At 41.8% G+C, this 20244-nt stretch overlaps 1 protein-coding gene across 1 annotated transcript in view; it reads right to left on the bottom strand.

Moving 5' to 3' along the window:
* Positions 1–20244, bottom strand: part of TRMT61B (tRNA methyltransferase 61B) — a gene marked incomplete at its 3' end in the record, with an annotated part of 420876 nt that overhangs the window by 33184 nt on the left and 367448 nt on the right. Inside the window, exon 4 of the mRNA XM_044059889.1 lies at positions 2677–2768. Within this exon, the coding sequence (XP_043915824.1) occupies positions 2677–2768 (92 nt within the window). The remainder of the gene's footprint in view (positions 1–2676; positions 2769–20244) is intronic.

The raw sequence follows: 20244 nt of genomic DNA, 5'->3' as shown, positions 1-20244 counted from the left end.
AAGACTGTGCACACTGCCTACCTTGACCTGGCCAAGGCCTTTGATACCATTTCCCACTCGGGTATAATAAATTCTCTCAACTAGGCATCAATCCGTATGTTACCAGATGTGTAGCAAACTAGCTCACTGATAGAACCCACCTAGTCACAATAGGGGAAGCCACCTCAAGTAGTAAACCCATAACAAGTGGTGTACCCCAGGGATCGGTCTTTGGGCCTCTACTGTTTAGGATATACTTCTCAGAGGTGCAGGCCAAATCTAGTCGGCTATGGCTGACCAAGTTCGCAGATGACTGCAAGCTGGGTGCTGTCACCAATTCCCCTGATGATGTGGACATCCTCCAAGAGGGTCTCACCCAAACAAATGACTGGTGCCAGAAACATGGCCTCAAACTGAATGCCAAAAAATGCATCATCCCTTTTAGGGAGAGTGATGTCCTCACAAATTATCACACTGATAATAAGGCACTAAGCACGCAATCAGTTGAGGTACTTGGGCACCCAGGTTGTTAGCAAACTGGCTTTTGACCACCATATTGCGTACGGAAAGCTTTTGACATGCCCCACCTCATTAGTAAGGGTATCTCATCCAGAGATAAGGTGGTCATAACATCCCTGTATTCTTCCCTTATAAGACACATTATGGAGTACAATGCCCCTTTCAGCATGTACCTCACAAAGCACATGCAGCAGCTGGAGAGACCACAGAAGTTCCTCACCAGGAGAATCCAGGGTCTCAAACATCTACCCCTACACAGATAGGCTAAAAGCCCTGTCCCTCTACTCAGTCTCCTACAGACTCCTCAGAGGTGACCTCTGTCTGGCATACAAAGCAACCTCAGACCCTGCCCTGATGGGACTGCTGCATATCCGCAAATCAAGCTCCACTTGAGTAACCCGCACGCACATCAACCTTGTCTGTGACATCAATATGGAATAGACTCCCTCTCCACATAAAGCAGAGTACCTCATTAACCCTTTTTAAGAGCAACCTGGATAACTGGATGGGGAACAGAAAATACACCCCTGGGATTCCAGTTGTGTTCCCTGTTGGAGAGTGGCATAGGGTGCTGACTTGTTGGAACATGGGCTATATTCTTGGCTAGGCTTGTAAGGGCCACAGGGCCAATAGCCTAGTAACTTCCTATGATCCTATGAATAACTGACATCTGGAACAGCAGTGCCAAGAGCCACTGAAGAAAGTTGTATAGATACTGAACACACTGACACCAGACAGGATGATGAAAGGAAGGCAGGCATACAAAAGATTGACTGAGTAGGGTAAAGCTGTGTCTACTAACATCCTGGTCCACCAATATCAGTGGCACATAAAAACAGACATGCAACATCAGATGTCTTTGCAGCATACATCAGGGCTGCCATTAGGACAGCTGATGAAAGGTTCACCCACAGCTGGTAAACAAACTAAGGCCATCTGTGTGAAGTGAAGTAAACGATCCCTTGGAGCCATGAACTATGGGGGACTGGTAAGATGGCTGGGGATGGGTATTCACCTATCATTTTTAATGGTAGCTACCAACAAATTACAACCAACAGAAGAAAACAAGAAAGAATGCCTAATGAAAGAACAAGAAGGCCTAATAGGCAGATGGAAGGAAGCAGGGAAGCAAGAACTATATGCAAGTCCACTACAGCAAATTCTATAATCATTAAAAAAGAAACCTTAAGAACAGAATAAGGGGTTATTCTGTAGGTTCCTTAGCAATGTTAGCACCAGGAGCCTGGGTGACCAAAATCCTGAGAAGATGAAGTGGTGGCAAGCACAGAAGAAATCCAAAAATACATTTGGAGCTCAAGGAATTGTCCCTTCTGAGGAAAATATCAGACTTTTCAAAACCTAAATACTCCTATTCTGGAATATTGCCTATCAAAACAGGAAAGGCTTGTTTTAGACCTTCTGACAGAACAATGATAAAAATCAGTGGGTGAGGAGGTGCTCTAGCAGAGCGCTCTTACATGGAAACTTATGAGGACATTTCAACAATATTTTATAGCATCACTGCAACCCAAATAAATCAGGTAGCTAGACAATAATGTTCAGACTGTATACAATATAAACATATGCTGGGACAGTTGTCAAGAAGCATTTGCTTGTTGCAGACTCACTTTGAGGCACTAGAAGTCATACTGAAGAGAGGTCGTGATGGATGTAAGCCCAATACAAGGGATAAGGGACTGCTTGCAAAAAAGTAGGAAGAAAACTCCATAGACCGGTACAGATGCAGATGACATGGAAAACAGTAATTAAACACAATCTTTGAAAAGCAGGCCTATAGCAAAAAATAAAATAAAAATGCCAACCAGGGGTCACTGCTTTCAGTTTTAGGATTTGATTTATGTGGAAGAAACGAACTGGAGAGAGGTGTTACCAAGAGGAATCATAGGACTGAAGAAGTGCCAGTACTTGAAGAAGGACCTTCTCTGCTTCAAATTAATCCTGCCCGCTTCAATTCCAATTCTTCACCATTCTTAAAGCAAAGTTAGCTCTGTTCAGATCTGCATTAACCTTTCCTAACTGCACAATTCAAGTCTCTATTCTCTTCCCTTTCTTCTCAATCTCTCACTTTTTTTTAATTATTTTTTGTCACCTAGTCTCTCTTGTCCTTAATTTGATGAAAGTTTTAAAACATGAAAGTGGAATAAAACTGAAACTTACTTTGCTAAGTAGACGGCACACACCCCACCTTGCTTAAGATGTGGACACAAAACAGGCAAAGCTGTCTGTGGGCTAATCATGTCCAACGCTACCTAAAAGAAAGGGAAAGGCAAAATAAAACCACTGATTTATTTGCTATCTGCATAAACAATTATTATGCAGAGACACAAAGGAAAACAAAACTCTACCAAAACAGGTCAGTGCCTTGCTGCAAGGGACAACTTTTCAGCAATCAAGTTACATTAACAACTCCTAGTTCCATTAAGTTTTAGACTATGCTTTGACACAGCAGCAGTTACAGTCTGAAAAATGACAGTATTCACAGTTTAGTAATAGACATGTAAACATCAGCACAAATATTCTACAAAGCTGTTTCCAATGTATGCTTTACAGTGTGAAAAGGCTGTCTTCTTGTTTATAAAGTTTAACACTTCTCTTGTTCGCCAGTCTACAGTTATTGCCAACACATTGGTGGAAAAATATCAAAAGCAAATAAATCTAATGTTAGGAGGTTACAGATCTACCACACAAAAATAACCACAAAGTTAAATGATCTCACCATGCTCAAGAAACACACAAACTAATATACGTGCAGCATATGCATGAACTCACACACACACACACACACACACACACACACACACACACACACACACACGAAACACGGTACAGCTCTTACTCCTTAACACACTACAGTATAATACACATCATCAACTGAACCTTACTGTGGTTTCAAATCTGCACATATCCATGAGATGAATATGTAGGAATTAGTGCAATATAGTAGGACACATTAGTGGACATCCATGAATGGGTGTAAAATAAAACACTTTACAGATGACACATCTCTGAATAAGTCTGCGACAGTACTGACCACTGTATTGCTGTGAACATTAGTACCAAATGAAAAAAAAGTCCCTACTCTTTTTTTTTTTTTTTGGAAAGTGTTCAGTATGCACATGTAAAAGAAATTGAATCACTGCTGATACAAACATAAGTATTATGATCAGCAGGTGCTGTTAGTGACACATCGCAACTTCTACAAATTATTAACAAAAAAAAAAAAAGTTAACAATGGTGTCTCCATCTCAGTTTCAGGTGGGTGCATGCTGTGCAGTCTGCATGCCCTTTCTGTATCTGCACTAGTTTGCTCCAGGGTCCCTGGCTTCCTCCCATCTTCTGAAGACATGCTGGTAGGTGAAACAGCAAACCTAAAAATCTCCATGTCTACAGTTTATATATACACATCTTGCAATGGACTGGCAATTCTGTCCAAAACTGTTTCACACCTCATGTCTGCTCTGACTCCTCAGAAACTTGGGAAGGATAAAGTGGTACGCAGGCAGACCCCTCCCATCTACCTGTAGCCCAGGTACTGGAACTCACTCAAGACATCAGGATATCCAGGAAGAATAAAATGAAGCAGCCACAGGCCTGCTCCTTACTCCCACTGGGAAAGTGAGGGCCCCATTTCTATCTGCCACCTCTATGATGAATGCCAACAGCATTGTAAGGACTGGGATTCAGCATAAACCCCACATGATGGCACAGCAAAAGTGCGCACACACACACACACACACACACACACACACACACACACACACACACACAGATCAAAATGCCCAACTATTGTATCAACAGCAGTAAAAGTGGCCAAACAAAGCTGTCTGCACACTGACATGGAGATTGGTAATTGGAGACGAAGAAATAGGCTACGAGAGCAGCCAAGATCAATGCCATCAGAGGCACTTTTACCAGTTTCTGGACAGTGACTCAGCACATGGCACTGAGAAACCATCAGGCTGCAAGACAAAGACAGAAGGCTAAAGAAGCTAATCATCAGTCACCCTTCATAAAAGATGCCAGCAACAACAAAACCCCCACAGATGCTGAACAATCTCAGCAGAGTCTATGATGGAAGAAGAGAAGCCTACCGACAAGGTGACAAAGTTTGTCTCAGATCCGACAGTTTGAGAGTCTTAGCTGGTGGCTCAGCAGCAGCCTTTTTAGGAGAAGGGCAGGCAGAGGAACATTTTCTGTGCTCCCTGGGATCCTTTTGATTTCTTGTAAGCATTTGAGCCCCTGATTCTTGACAAAGACCATCCACAGAAGCAGACAGAGTAAGAAAACCCAATATGGAAAGAATGCCAAATTCCAGTAATCACGGCCACTCGGGTAAAAAATGCACTCTCCAAAGTCAAAAATACAGCATCCATGGGACCAGATGACATCCCGGGCTGTGTAATGCATGAACTACAAAATGAATTGGCACCTCACCTATGTGTTATGTTTAATCATAGCCTCACCTCAGGCTTCGTGCCCACAGAGTGACGCACAGCTATACTCACCCACTCCACAAGGGGGAATCCATTTTGGATCCCAGGAACTACCGTCCCATCAGTCTGACGAGCCTGATCTGCAAGGCCATGGAACATATTATCATGGAACTTATAAACAAAGACAATGGCAACCATCAAACACTGGACCCCACCCAGTTTGTGTTCGTGAAGGGCCGATCTTGCCTCCTGAACCTGATCGACTTCTTCGAATCAGTCTCCAGAGCCGTGGATGAGGGTAAGGTGGTTCACACAGCCTGCATGGACTTCTCCAAGGCTTTCAACACTATCCCCCACTCTAGAATCATAAATAAACTTACTAAGCTAGGCTTACTGACAGAACACACACTGTAAAAGTAGCCGACTCCAAATCCAGCTCGTGACAAGTGGTGTACCGCAGGGTTCTTTCCTGGGACCACTCTTGTTTGGCATCTAATTCTCTGAAGTACAGGCCAACACTAAGGGACTCTGGCTTACAAAGTTCACAGATGATTTAAGCTGGAAGCCATTATTGAATCCCCAAATGATGTGGATATATTACAAAAGGGCCTTACCGAAAAAGCCTGGTGCCAGAGCCATAGGCTCAAGCTAAATGCCAAAAAATGTATAGTTGTCCCCTTTGGGAAAGACCACGTACCTGTGAACTACCATATAGGTGGCTGTACATTAAACATCGAAAGTGTGATAAGAGACCTAGGGACACAGGTGGACAGTGGTCTCACCTTTGATAACCACATAGCCACAACAGTTAGAAAATCTTTCTACGTGGCACACCTCATCACGAAGGGCTTTTCATCCAGAATAAAGGAGGTCATTGTCCCTCTGTACTCATCCCTCATTAGACCCATTATAGAATACAATGCCCTGTTTGGTATGTACCTCACAAGACATCTGCAACAACTATAAAGGCCGCAGAAATACCTCACAAAAAGAATCACAGGCCTAAAGCAGATGACTTATGCTGACCATCTAAAGAAACTCCAGCTATACTCTGTCGCATATCGCCTACTCAAGAGGCGATCTCTGCCTAACATACAAGGCCATGTCAAACCCAGAGTTGTTGGACATGCTACATTTAAAGAAATCCCAATCCCTCCGAGCCACAAGCTCCAGGGATCTTAACCTTGTCATCACGATGAAAAGAACATGCTGGAAGGATAGGTTCCTGACCCAGAGACTCCCCATACTCTGGAATAGGCTGCCCATACATGTCAGGCAGAGTGCCTCAATGGCCCTCTTCAAAAGGAACCTTGACGATTGGATGGGATATAGGAAATTCACCCCAGGGATCACATCAGTAGCCCTGACAGACAGGGGTCCAGGAAAATATCTGTGGGAAGCAATAGCCAGGGGAATCGCTATGACTAGGCATGTATAGGCCCCTAGGGCCAATTGCCTAGTACCTACCTATGAACCTATAAGGATAAGTTTGTTTCAGCATTCCACCAGAGCACAGGAATTGAAACCCAGATATCACAGGCTACGTCCAAATGACTGGGCCCTAGAAAGTAAACGCACTCCCTATGTGCAGAGTGATGAATCTTGTGACCACAGGGAATGCATTTTTTGAACCCAACAGGCTTGTCAGGTTTGTCAGACATAGTTCAATTTTAACTACACTAATTAACAGAACAGAAAGGTTTGAGACTTTTTTTTTTAAAGGAAACAGAAAAGGAAAAACTGCCAACAATGGTAAGGAAATAAATACCAGAAGGTGTGAAAGTATCTAAAGACCTAACGAAGAAAACCGAAAATTATAAAAAAGGTTTGCAGAAGGTTAAGGAAGGCGAGAGGCTACAAATAATATGTAAAAGATAATAAAGTTTGATTTAAATCACTCACAACCCATGAGGAGCTCTGAGAGAGAAAATCTCGGCTTGCTAGAAGTGCAGCAAACAAGATCTGAGGTAATCTGGAGGACAAGAGCATTATGGATAAGGGAGGAGTTCAACAGTCGGATCCTAAGCTATAAAAATGATCCGAACCCACTGGTTGAGGAATGAAGGAAAATGACAGCATCAGATCAAATGCTACTGTTATGTATCCTGTTTCAGAACCTACACCCATTTCTTTAGGGCTGACTGAAGAAAGGCATTCTTTCCTTTTGAGTACTACTGCACTGGTAAATTTGCTAGGGAGAGACCTGTTATGCAAACTAGGTTGTACTATTTAGTGTACACGAGAAAGGGGTGTATCTGGATGTTCCAACAGAATCGGCGGGGGAAGTATTAGCAGTCTTAGTGGAAGCAGAGGAACAGCCGGTTGAAGGCATACAGACCTCTGAAAAATTGCTGCAGCAGGTACCTGCTAATTTATGGGTTAAACATGCTAATGAAGTAGGTATATTAAAATCTGTAGAACCAGTAAAAATTAAACTGAATCCATCCAAACCTCTCTCTAGAGTTCTGCAGTATTCACTGAAACGAGAAGCAGAGCAGGGAATCAAACCTCTAATTCAGCCCTTGATACAACAAGGAATAACAGTACCAGCTAAAAGCTCTTGTAGTACTATTCTCCTTGTGAAAAAGCCAGGAATGGATACTTCTAGGTTTGTGCAAGATCTGAGGGCTGTAAACAATGTAGTATTACCAACTTTTCCTGTGGTTCTAAATCCAGCAACAATACTGAACTGCATACCACCTACAGCAAAGTAGTTTTCTGTGATAGATCTGTGTTCGGCATTCTTTTCTATACCTATCCACCCTGAAAGTCAGTTTCTGCTCGCCTTTACTTATAAGGGGCAGCAGTATACATGGACAAAGTTACCCCACAGAGATACACTAAATCTCCATTATTTTCTCAAATTATAAAAAAGGATTTAGAGGATGTGAAATTTCCAGGTGATTTGTGTTAGTGAGTTATGCAATTGATTTACTAATAGTGTCTAATTCTTTTCAGCAGGGTCAGCAAGGTACAATCCATCTTTTAATTATCCCCGCAGAAAAAAGACATAAGGTGTTGTGAGAAACGTTATAGCTATGGTCATTCTCAGGTACGTCATCTGATACCTCAGGGTAGCAGGCAGCTGTTACCATCTTGCACTGAGGCAATAGCTACATCCCCACGTCCAGCTATTCAGCATCAGCCTAGATCTTTCTTAGGTATGAAAGAAAACCGCAGACAGTGGATTTCTAACTATACAGAAATTGCTAAACCTTTGACAAATCTTTTAAAACATGATACACCAGAACCCCTCCCTTGGGATAGTAAAGAGGGAAAAATCATTTCAGAATTTAAAGCTAGCTTTAGCTACTGCCCCACCTTTAGGGTTACTGGATTATGGAAAGACTTTCATTTTATTTTGTCATGAAAGAAATGGATTTGCTTATGAAGTGCTTGCACAGAAACATGGGGATAACTATCGCCCATTAGCTTACTATAGTACAGCACTTGATTTTTTGTTGCAAAGGGATTTCAACAATGTTTAAGGGTGGTGGCTGCTGCCACCACTCTAGACGACCTTGCGCAATCACTGGTGTTCGCTTATGATCTTAAAGTATCCACCCCTCATTCTGTATCAGCTCTCTTACTTAAAATGAAAACTCAACCTCTCCTGACTGCTATCTAACTAAATATAAACTTACTCTTCTCTCTGATCCATCTATTTCTCTCATACCCTGCCCTGTTCTAAATCCTGCATCTTTATCACCTACTGCTGAGGATGGTGAAGAGCATGATTATGTGTGTGTGTCTGACTAATTTTCTTTTTTCTCCCTGAAATGACTTAAAGGACACTCCTACACCCAATGCTGAACTGGTCCTATTTGTGGATGGTTCCTGTGGAAGAGACTGAAATCGAAATCTGGTCGCAGAAATATCTGTCTGCACCAATAATGAAGTTTTGCTTCAACAAAGACTAGACGGCACAAATTCTGCCCAGGTAGCTGAGTTAGTAGCTCTACAAAGGGCTTGTGAATTAGCCAAAGAAAGCTGCCAATGTCTACACCAACAATCACTACATTTTGGTGTATTACATGATTTTTGGCAAGTTTGGAAGTAGAGAGAATTTTTAACTTCTCTTTTGTTATGTAAAGAATTATCACTAGTTAAATACAGTGCCCATCAAAAGGGTATAAATACTGCTTCAAAGGGAAATAATTTGGCAGATCAAGCTGGTAAGCAAGCTGTAGAAGGACTTTGTGCAAATTTTCATGTGATGTTATTACAAGACTAACAGTAATGATGCGTTTGATTTTAAACGAGTCTCAGCTTTCTGAGTTGAAGCATCACAGGGAGAAGTTCAGAGGCAGCTTAAAGATGGAGGAAGTAAATTCAACGATGGGTTATGGTGACATCCAGATGGCCTTCTACTGGCATCTGCCTCCTTGCTACCTTACCTAGTAATGGCATATAATTTACCAGCCCATGAAGATAAAAACAACATTATTTAATCAAATTACCCAAAGCTGATACGCCCCTCATGCCTCCTCTTTGATACTTCAGTGTGTTAATTATGTACAATATGTCTAACATATAATGTTAGCAAAAACTCAAATGCTAAAGCTGCATGCTTACCACCACCTTGGGGACCCTTTGTTAATGTGCAGCTGGACTTTGTCCATATGCCAAAGGTCCATAAGTTACAATTTATATTGGTGGCGTTATGCAGGCTTTCTGCATGAGTGGAAGCTTACCTATGGCATAAGGCAGACTAACTGTTCTTAAAAAAACTTGTATTTCAATTTATACCTAGACTTGGTGTACCTTGTACTGTCAATAGTGATCTGGAAACTCATTTTAACAATTCCTTGACTAGACAGCTTTGAAAGATGTTTACTACTAAGTTGAGTCTTCATTGTCCCAACCATCCACAGTCACCTGGATTAGTAGAGAGGGTCAATAGGACCCTTAAAATAAGGTTTCAAAGATTTATGCTGAAACAAACCTTAAATGGCCAGAGGCACTTCCCTTACCACTACTGAGTATGAGGAGTACATTAAATACTACAAGGAGACTGAGCCCCTGTGAGATATTAATGGGGAGACCCATTGCTCTTGCAGCAACTCCCAGTGTCAAATGAAAAAATAACTAATGGATGATGTTATATTGTCTTACTGCACAAAACGTATTCATTTCTTGCGACAGTACCACAGAAGTGTATAAGAAGCTCTTCCTCAACATCCTGACCAGCCCTGTCACCAACTGCAGCCTGGTGATTGGGTTTAAGTTAAAATTTTCCAGAGAAAGAACTGTGAGCCTGACATGGAAAGGCCCTTTCCGGGTCCTGCTCATCACCTCTGCCCAGCGAACTTGCAGTATGACTACCAACTTGGATACATTCATCACACTGCAAAAAAACTTGTGTGGGGGCTCCAGATGAATAATCTTCGTCAGTGAAGGAAGATCGAAGTGTGAAGGACGAACCATCTGCCCAAGTAAAGGATTAAGACAGAAAATCAACTCAGTCGACAGTCCATGATGAATCCAGTGACAACAGGTACTTTTACTTTGTTTTTGTTGCTGTCTCCTTCTATAAACTGGTCAAGGAAAAATAGTTTCCTGTTGGTTCTTCAACAGTATGCTGTGGACTTAAATGTAACAAACTGTTGGGTGTGTTTGCATATACCACATGGTTACAATCCCTGCATCTCAACTGACATTCGAAAAGGAACTTGGTGACAGTAACCTAATTTGGCGTAATGTGACTGACTTTTCAAAAGTTGTTTCCCTTCAGCTTGCAACCACAAATCTTGGAGATGCATGTTATACCAGAAATGGGATTGTACCAGTGGGAACCACCAGATGCAATGACACTAGACATGAAAATGTGTTGAACTCCTAATACTTAAAAAGCTATGACTGGGGCATGGCATGGGAATGACAAAGGATCATTACTACATTTGTGATGATCGTGTGTACCCCATAGTTGTCTACAAACTGGTCTGGATGTTGTTTTTTAGGCTACATCACTCCTACTATTCAACATTCTATGAACCCTCCAGCAGGCAGACTGAGAAATAAACAAGCAATTCACAGGGCACAGCAAGTATTTTCAATCTTTACACCTGGGTATGGAGTGCAAAGGACAATGCTTGAAATCACCAGGTTTGCTCAAATTATTCAGAGGCAGCAAACCATACTTCACAAAACATCAGGATGGCAAATCGAGAAATAACTGAAATCTGAACTGTGGTCTTACAAAATCGTCTGGCACTCAATATAATGCCATCTGCCAAAGGGGGGGGGGTGTCATGTGCCCTAACAGGAAGTCGTTCTTGTTCCTATATTAGTGACTATCAAGATGAACAAGAAAAGTTAGCCAGTTTCATGGAGCAGAGAGACAAAGATCTGGACAGTACAACTAAACAGCAGGCACTGTTTGGATGGTTGGGCAGTGCATTTGGTAAGCTGGGAACTAGTATATTACAAGGTACCATTACAATAATTGGTATTATACCATGACCCCCCCAAACCGTGCACGCTGATTGGCCAGCGTGCCCGTTGTAAATCGAGTTATACTAATGGAAAAAGGTCCGGTCGCCCGGACTTTTTTCCATTAGTATAACTGCTTTTAAAACACTGTTCGCTATGTTAAATGGGTTTAACATAGCGAGACAGTTAAAATAAGCAACGGAGATCTCCGTTGCTTATTTTAAAGCTGTCTCGCTATGTTAAACCCATTTAACATAGTGAGACAGTGTTTTAAAAAAAGCAACGGAGAAAGCAAGATCTCCGTTGCTTTTTTTTAGTGTTTCGCTATGTTAAATGAGTTTAACATAGTGAGACACTATAAAAAAAGCAACGGAGATGTCCGTTGCTTATTTTAACTGTCTCGCCATGTTAAACTCATTTAACATAGCGAACACTAAAAGCAACGGAGAGCTTGCTTTCTCCGTTGCTTTTTCAACTCTGATGTACCGCGCAGGCGCCAGTACATCAGAACTGCCGCGGATGCCAGACATCTGCGGAAGGGCAGTAAACAGGCATTATACTATGCCATTATTTAAGAAAAGTAATAGTTTCTTTTCATAAATAATGTCATGGTATAATAGCAATAACCCACGCCTGGGTGTGGGTAATGCTAAATTTACCCACGGTTGGCTTTGTTTGGTCCCTCGCCAACCGTGGGTAAATTTAGCATTACCCACACCCAGGCGTGGGTTATTGCTATATTATTCTTTTAGTTGTTTTAATATTTTCTGTTCTAAATGCTGTGAGTACAAAATGCCTAATCTTACCTGCATATGCAATGGCACTTAAAGACAGCAAATGATGAAAACATTACTGAAGATGATGAACATTATGATGCCAAAGCATATTTTATCAAATTAAGAAAAATCAAAATATAACTGTGGAAGACAGTGTCAAAGGGCGAACTGTTATTAAGTCTCATGTTTATTCTTCACAAAATGCACATTAACTTGTAGTTTCTTCACAAATGAGTCAACCAAAATGTTTATAATGTTTAGGTCAAAATAAAAATGAAAAAAAGATGCACGATTATGCAAGATAAAGTTTCACAAAAGTAGTAGCTTTATATGTCAAGCGTCTTACAAATGTATCTTCTCTGTACTGACAGACAGTTGAAGACAAAGTAAGTGCTGAAGGTGTTAAGGGATGTTATGTTTAAAAGTGTCATGTATCCATGGAAACCAGATCAAATCAACAGTACGCTCTGGCCTACTCAGGCTGGGGGATGAGTCTTTGCAAGGATGTCCGAAATAGTGTGTACTGGTACCAAATGTTAAGAAGTTGCAAGCCAATAACTCTTAAGCAAAGTTGGGTCTATGGTTTAAAAGGCATATTATCAAGTGTTCACATGAAGGTCTAAGAGAGGATCACGAGGACATAAAATATTTAAAATTTTTATTATTTGTTAAAAGCTACGTTACATCAAAGTTCTGCATGCTTGAAATTGATGAGAATAATATGTAAACGAGGTATTTTCCTCTATTCTTTGAAACTGATGTGAAAATTTTAGTGGCTAGTCTAGTCTCCCAGCTCTGTTTATGGAATAAACAAGTACTTGCATAGCCTAAAAAAGAGTTATTCTTGACTCAAGACTAAAAGGTAAAACTCTTATTTATTTCTGAACTTTAACAGGCTGTTTGCTTAACTTTTTCTTTTTGTAGCTGGAAGAAAGACCTAACATGGGACCGGTAGTCTGTTCCATGGTCAAGCCAAAAATTATGCTTCTTTGACAGGAAAGACTAGAAGACAAGCAGCAATTGCTGGTAAAACTATCAGTCCACAAAGGTTTTTTTAACTAAAAAAAAAAAAAAGTAACAGTAAAACGCAACTTTACAACACCATGTCAGCCCCACAAATGAAAAATAAACAGAAAATAATTTTCAGTTAGTTTGCACTACTTCTAAAATGACAAAAAATGAGTTCTCCATTTAAAAGTACGTTATAATTTCGAGACAGCTCATTAAAACATAACACTCCTAGCATTAAAATAACTTTCCTGAAGAGGAAAGCAATAAAACACCAATACAATTAAGAGTTTTTTTTCCTCCAAAAGGAACTTGGAAAGTACATGCCGACCTTCGATCCATGAAAGCCTCAGAGGAGCACACTCTTTGGCAGCAGTAAAGCTCTGAAGGGCTTCACTCCCAAATTTGTGTTAGTCAGTTCAACTTGAGTTGCTTGACAGTTTGGATGCTTGGAAGGTGCCATGAAGCTCTGGAAGCTTTTGAGCTGTTATATCCTTTGCAAGATAAAACCCATATAGCTAAGGCTACTGCAACAGCGATCAATATAATTAACATCTTACAATAGCAGTAGATGTTACTGATCAATGTTTCATTATTCCAAACTCTTGGGCCATCTCCCCAGATAACCTGGAAACCTGGCTGGGGTACTAAAGCCAAAACCTTTCATAAAGCTACTCGCGTCTATGACCTAAGCCCATGGGTGTAAGTGTACATAAGCAGACACATTCATGTAAAACCTTAGACTATCTCCAAGCCAGTAAGCCTGCAGACACCTGAGGAAAAGTACAGTTGAGTACACTTACCATAAATGTAGACGTTTGAGTGTATTCACTGTTGCAGTTATTACATTTGGGTAATTTGCTGGCAGGTTTCCCTCAGTCGGCCTGAATAACAAAAGTCTTGGGTCCTGCGTCGGTTGCGGTCTCCTCTTCCATGACGTCAGGTCATCAGGGGTATAAAACATGCAGCCGACGCCATTTTATTCAGTTTTTCTTGCCCCAGATGTCAGGTATATGTGTGTGTGTGTGTGTATATATATATATATATATATATATATATATATATATATATATATATATATATGTATATATATGTGTATATATATATATATGTGTATATATATATATGTATATATATACAGACACACACACACACACACACACACACATACATATAAATAAACAGCAATATTTGCAAATGCACTTTTAGCAACATAAACTTTACCTTCATCTAAAAGCAAACACACCACAAAGGCTTCAGAATATAGTGAAGGAAAGAGAAGTTATAGAAAAGGGGGATGGCGGGTGGGTAACCCAGACTGCAACAGTGAATATACTCTAACATCTAAATTTATGGTAAGTGTACACAACTGTACTATGTTCTTTGTGTTTCACTGTTGCAGTCATTACATTTGGGTAGAATCACAAAGCTATGGATGGGAGGATGGAACTAAATAGCATTAGGAGCGGCTACAAGGCCCTGCAGAACTGCAGTGGCAATGCCTGCCCTGGATTTGGAGAAGACAGGCAAATGATAATGCTTTGTGAAGGTATAAACAGAGCTCCAAGTAGCAGTTTCTAGAACGTCTTTGGTTGGAACTCCTCTGAGAAAGGCTGCTGAGGTAGAGGCAGCCCTGGTGGAATGTGACCGGATTCCCTTGGGCATTGGCTTATCCACTTAGAAATAGTCTGCTTTGATATAGCCTTCCCCTACGATCCTGAAGCAAATGCCACCAGTAGTTGCTCAGACTTTCTTAGAGATTTGGTCCTGTTTAAGTAGAATCTTAGTTGTCTGTCTACGTCAATGAATGCAGAATCCGCTCCCACTTGTTCTGCGGATTTGGGTAAAATGTTGTCAGGTGAATAGTTTGGTTAACAGCCACACTGGATACCACCTTAGGCATAAAGAAAGGATTGGTCCTGAGGGACACCCTGTCCGAGTAAAACGTAATAAAAGGCTCCACAGACATGAGAGCCTGTAGTGCTGAAACCCTTCTTGCTGAAGTGATTGCCAAAAGGAAAGCTGTTTTCCAAGATAAAAAATTTATATCCACAGTAGCTGCTGGTTCAAAAGGAGGCAGGGAGAGTTTTTCCAGCACAAAATTGAGGTCCCATGCAGGAGCTAGTGATCTTCTGGGAGGCCTTCAATTTTTGGCCCCTCTAAGATACTGTTTTAGCAGAGGATGAAAAAAGATGGGTGGCTCCATGTTGTAATGAGCCGAGATGGCAGAGGCATGGATTTTTATTGAAGAAAAAGATAGGCCCTTGTCAAGCATCTCAGTCAAGTATTGTAAAATCTGAGGGATATTAGGTTTTGCTGTGTCCGTTCCTTATGTGTGGTTCCAAGCACAGAATCTCTTTCATTTATCAGCATAAGATGTTCTAGTACTAGGCCTTCTGGCTTCCAAAATTACATCCATCACAGATTTACTGAGAGGTGTCATTTGAATAACTAAATGATCAGCCATGAGGCAAGGTTTGGAGCTGAGTGTGCAGGATTTGATTGTTCTGCTGAGACAGTAGATGAGGTATTTGAGGCAAGTATCAAGGAGGGAGTTAAGACATATTCCTTAGAATTGGGTACCAGTGCTGGCGAGGCCAGTCCGGAGCAATTAGGATCATTTTTGGTTTTTCCTGTCTGACCTTTAGTAAGACCTTGGAGAGAAGAGGCAGAGGGGGAAAGGCATAGACTGATAGGTTTTTCCAGCTGAAGGATAGGGCATCCACTTTCCACGCTTGTCTGTGATAGGTCCTTGTGCAGAATTTGTCCAGTTGATAATTTTGGGGAGAGGCAAATGTATCTATGTCTGGACTCCCCCATTTCTGTGTTACCATGCTGAAGATCTGTGGATCCAGTTTCCACTCGTGCGGGTCCATAAGATTTCTGCTTAGGTCGTCTGCCAGAGTATTTTGTTTTCCTGGCAGGAATTGAGCTTGAAGATGTACTTGGTAAATGAAGGCTGTGTTCCACAATGCCATGGCTAGTCTGCAAAGGGAGTAGGAATGTGTACCCCCCTGCTTGTTTATGTACCACATAACCGTGGTGTTGTCCATCTTTACCAGTAGTTGTCCTGGATGAAGTAAGTCCTTGAAGGATGTCAGAACACTCTGAACAGCTAGCATCTCTTTCTGGTTGATATGCAGATGCATTTGTTTTGGTCTCCATATGCCCTGAATGCATCTCCCCGCCAGGTGGGCCCCCCAAGCATAGTCTGATGTATCTGTAGTTAGGATTTTGGGTGGCAGGGGATAGACTGAATGACAGTCCCTTGTTTTGGTGACATGTCTCTGCCCACCAAAGAAACTCCTGTTGTAGGCAGGGAATGAGAGGAATCCTTGTTTCCAGACTGTGACAATGTTGACTCCATAAACATTTTAGGTACCATTGAAGTTTCCTCATATGAAGTCTTGCATATGGAATTAGTAGAATGCAGGATGCCATGAAACCCAAAGCCTGCAGAATTTGTCTTGCAGATAACAGGGTTTTTGTTGCAATCTGTTTGAAGTATGCGGTCAGTTGCCTTTGTTTGTCTGGCGTAAGGTAAGCCATCTGGGCAGTTGTATTCAAGCTTGCACCCAGGAATGTAATTATTTGAGAGGGTACCAGTTGTGATTTCTTTTCGTTTATTGTGTACCCTAGGCATGTTAGAAGCCTTTTTACAAACTCCAGATGTTGAAGAAGAATGTCCTTGTTCTCTGCTTGAATGTGACAGTCGCCCAGGTAAGGATAAATTTGTATGCTTCTTTGTCTGCAAAATGCAATTACTGGTGCGAGGCACTTTGTAAACACCCTGGGTGCAGTAGATAAGCCAAAGGGCAGTGCAGAGAATTGGTAACGCATAAAACCTGCCTTGAAGCGGAGGCATCTTCTGCACGATTCCCTTATTGGGATATGCAGGTATGCCTCTTTTAAGTCTAAAGTCACTAACCAAGCGTTCCTGCCTAGCATAGGCAGTAGCTGTTGTAAAGTCAGCATTTTGAATTTTGGAATGTCCAGGAATGTGTTCAAAATCGATAAGTCCAAAACTGGACACCAGGCATTGTCTTTTCTGTATACCATCACAGTCTTGAATAAAAACCTTGTCCTTTTTCCTGTTCTGGTACCTGCTGAATACCCCCCGTATCCATGAGGGATGTAACTTATTTCTGAGCTTCTGCCCATTTATTTTGTGGCAGATCTGGCCAACCATTTGGAATTGGCAAAGTATGGAAATGATATCTGTACCCCTGGGATACTATGTTTAATACCCACTTGTCCTGAGTAATTAACTGCCAATTTCGAGCGTGAAGTGCTAATTTTTCCCCCAAGGGGGCTGCCAAAAGATAAGTGCTTGGTGAAGGTAGAGGGAAGTCATTGAGATTGCTTACTGTAGGGTTGTGCTTTGTTTCCTTCAGATTTGGAGGTGGAGGCACCCCATTGCTTTGACCTGTAAGAACACTGTGATTGGTATCGAGTGCCTTTTGAGTGCCTGGATTTGCCTTGAGAGGCTCTGCTGGACACAGGAAAGGACCGATTTTTAGTAGGCCAGTGCCTACTGAACCTGGGTGGCTGCACTTGTAAGAAATCTTTTACAGTTTGCATAGATTTAGCTTTGTCTTCCATTTTCTTTAAAACCTATTCTGCCTTATTACCAAACTGAGAATCACTCTGTAAAGGGTCATCCAATAATTTAGCTTTAACATGATCAAGCAGATTTTGCTCCTTGAGCCAGGCATGCCTTCTAATCACAGATCCAGTAACTGCGGCCCTGCAAGAGGCCTCCAAGGAATCAAAAAGTACAGTTTTGTACCTACCATAAATGTAGATGTTCGAGTGTTCACACTGCTGCAGTCATTACACTTGGGTTATCCTGCCATCAGGGGGTCCCGCAGTCGGCCAGAGTTCCAAAGTCTTGGTCCGGCGTCGGTTGCTGTCACTTCTTCCCTGACGTCAGTGTGTCAAGGGTATACAAGATGCATCCAACGCCATTTTCTTCAGTTTTTCTTGCCCCAGATGTCAGGTGCCCCCAAATAGGTAGGCAATACATATTGCTAATAAATTAAAACAATAACTTCAGTTACAAGCAAATACACCACAAAGGTTGTATAGGATAGAAAGTTAAGTCCAGCTGGGACAGAGTGGATGGAGGGAGGGTAACCTGGACTGCAGCAGTGTGAACACTCGAACATCTACATTTATGGCAGAGCCGTGGATCTTAATTGTTGAGAAGGATAGGCCTTTGTCCAGCATTTCAGTTAAATATTGTAAAATCTGAGGAATGTTTGGGACAAGAGGGTCAAGGCTTTGAGCCTGGTTCCAGGCACATAATCTCTTCCATTTTTCTGAGTAAGATTTCCTGGTGCTAGGCCTCCTGGCCTCCAAAATGACATCCATAACAGCTTTAGAGAGAGATGTTGCCGGTTTGACTAATGAATCTGCAATGCAGCCAGGTTTAGGGTTTTGAGATGACCGTGCACTATCTGATTGTTTTGTTGTGTCAGAAGGTGTGACATTTCAAAATCCATGGTGGGCCTTGAGCTAAGTTCTTTAAGATTGGGTACCAGTGCTGGCGTGGCCAGTCTAGAGCAATCAGGATCATCTGTGGTTTTTCTTGTCTGGCTTTTAGGAGTACCTTTGAAAGGCGAGGCAGTGGTGGGAAGGCATAAACCTTTAGGCTTTTCCAGCTGAACGAAAGAGCATCCACTTTCCATGCTTGTGTGTGGTAAGTCTTTGTGCAGAATTTTTGTAGTTGACAATTCAGTGGGGAGGCAAAAAGATCTATGTCTGGGCACAGCCATTTTTGCGTTACCATGCTGAAGATTTGTGGATTTAATTTCCATTCGTGAGGATCCATGATATTTCTGCTGAGATCGTCTGCCAGAGTATTTTTTTTTCCTGGCAGGAATTGTGCTTGCAGATGTACTTGATAAGTTAGAGCTGTGTTCCACAAGGTCATGGCTTGTCTGCATAGGGGATAAGAATGAGTGCCCCCTTGCTTGTTTATGTACCACATTACTGTGGTGTTGTCTGTCTTTAATAATAATTGTCTGGATGCAGAAGGTCCTTGAAAGCTGTTAGGCCATTCTGAACAGCCAACATCTCTTTTTGATTGATGTGAAGATGCATTTGGTCTGTGGTGCACTTGCCCTGAATACATTTTCCTGCCATGTGTGCTCCCCAGGCGTAATCCGAAGCATCTGTTGTTAGAGTCTGCCTGGCTGTAGGTAGAGTGAAAGGCTGACCCTTGTTGAGGTGACATGCCTGTGCCCACCATCGAAACTCCTGTTGTAGGCAGGGAATTATTGGTATTACTGTTTCTAAACTGTGAGAGTGTTGAGTCCAAACACTTTTTAGGTACCATTGTAATTTCCTCATATGCAGTCTGGCATATGGAATTAGTAGTATGCAGGATGCCATGAATCCCAGGGCCTGCAGAATTTTTCTTGCAGGGAGATGGGACTTTTTTGCCAGCAATTGAAAATATTGAGTCAGTTGCCCTTGTTTGTCTGGCGTGAGATAAGCCATCTGGGATGTTGTATCCAAGCTGGCACCCAAGAATATTATCTGTTGTGAGGGCACTAGTTTTGACTTCGTTTACTGTGTACCCTAGAGAAATTAGCAGTCTTTTTACAAACGCCAGATGCTTTAGAAGAATGTCCTTTTTCTCTGCTTGAATGAAACAGTCATCCAGGTATGGATATATTTGAATTCCTTTTTGTCTGCAAAATGCAATCACTAGTGCCAGGCACTTGGTAAAGACCCTTGGCGCAGTAGATAAGCCAAAGGGCAGTACAGAGAATTGGTAGTGCATTGTACCCGCTTTGAATCGGAGGTATCTTCTGCAATCTTGTCTGATAGGAACATGCAGGTATGCCTCTTTGAGGTCCAGAGTTACAAGCCAAGCCTTCTTGCCCAGCATGGGAAGAAGCTGCTGTAGTGTCAACATTTTCAATTTCGGAACATCCAGGTAAGTATTTAGAGTTGAAAGGTCTAGTATGAGTCTCCAGGCTTTGTCCTTTCTGGGGACCAGGAAGTTTCTTGAGTAAAATCCTTGTCCTTGTTCCTGCTGTGGTACTTTTTGAATAGCTCTCATGTCC

Source organism: Protopterus annectens, chromosome 1.part2 (assembly GCF_019279795.1).
Source record: "Protopterus annectens isolate FY-2018-M chromosome 1.part2, PAN1.0, whole genome shotgun sequence".
Lineage (NCBI taxonomy): Eukaryota > Metazoa > Chordata > Ceratodontiformes > Protopteridae > Protopterus > Protopterus annectens.
This window is presented reverse-complemented; position numbering and strand designations above follow the sequence as displayed.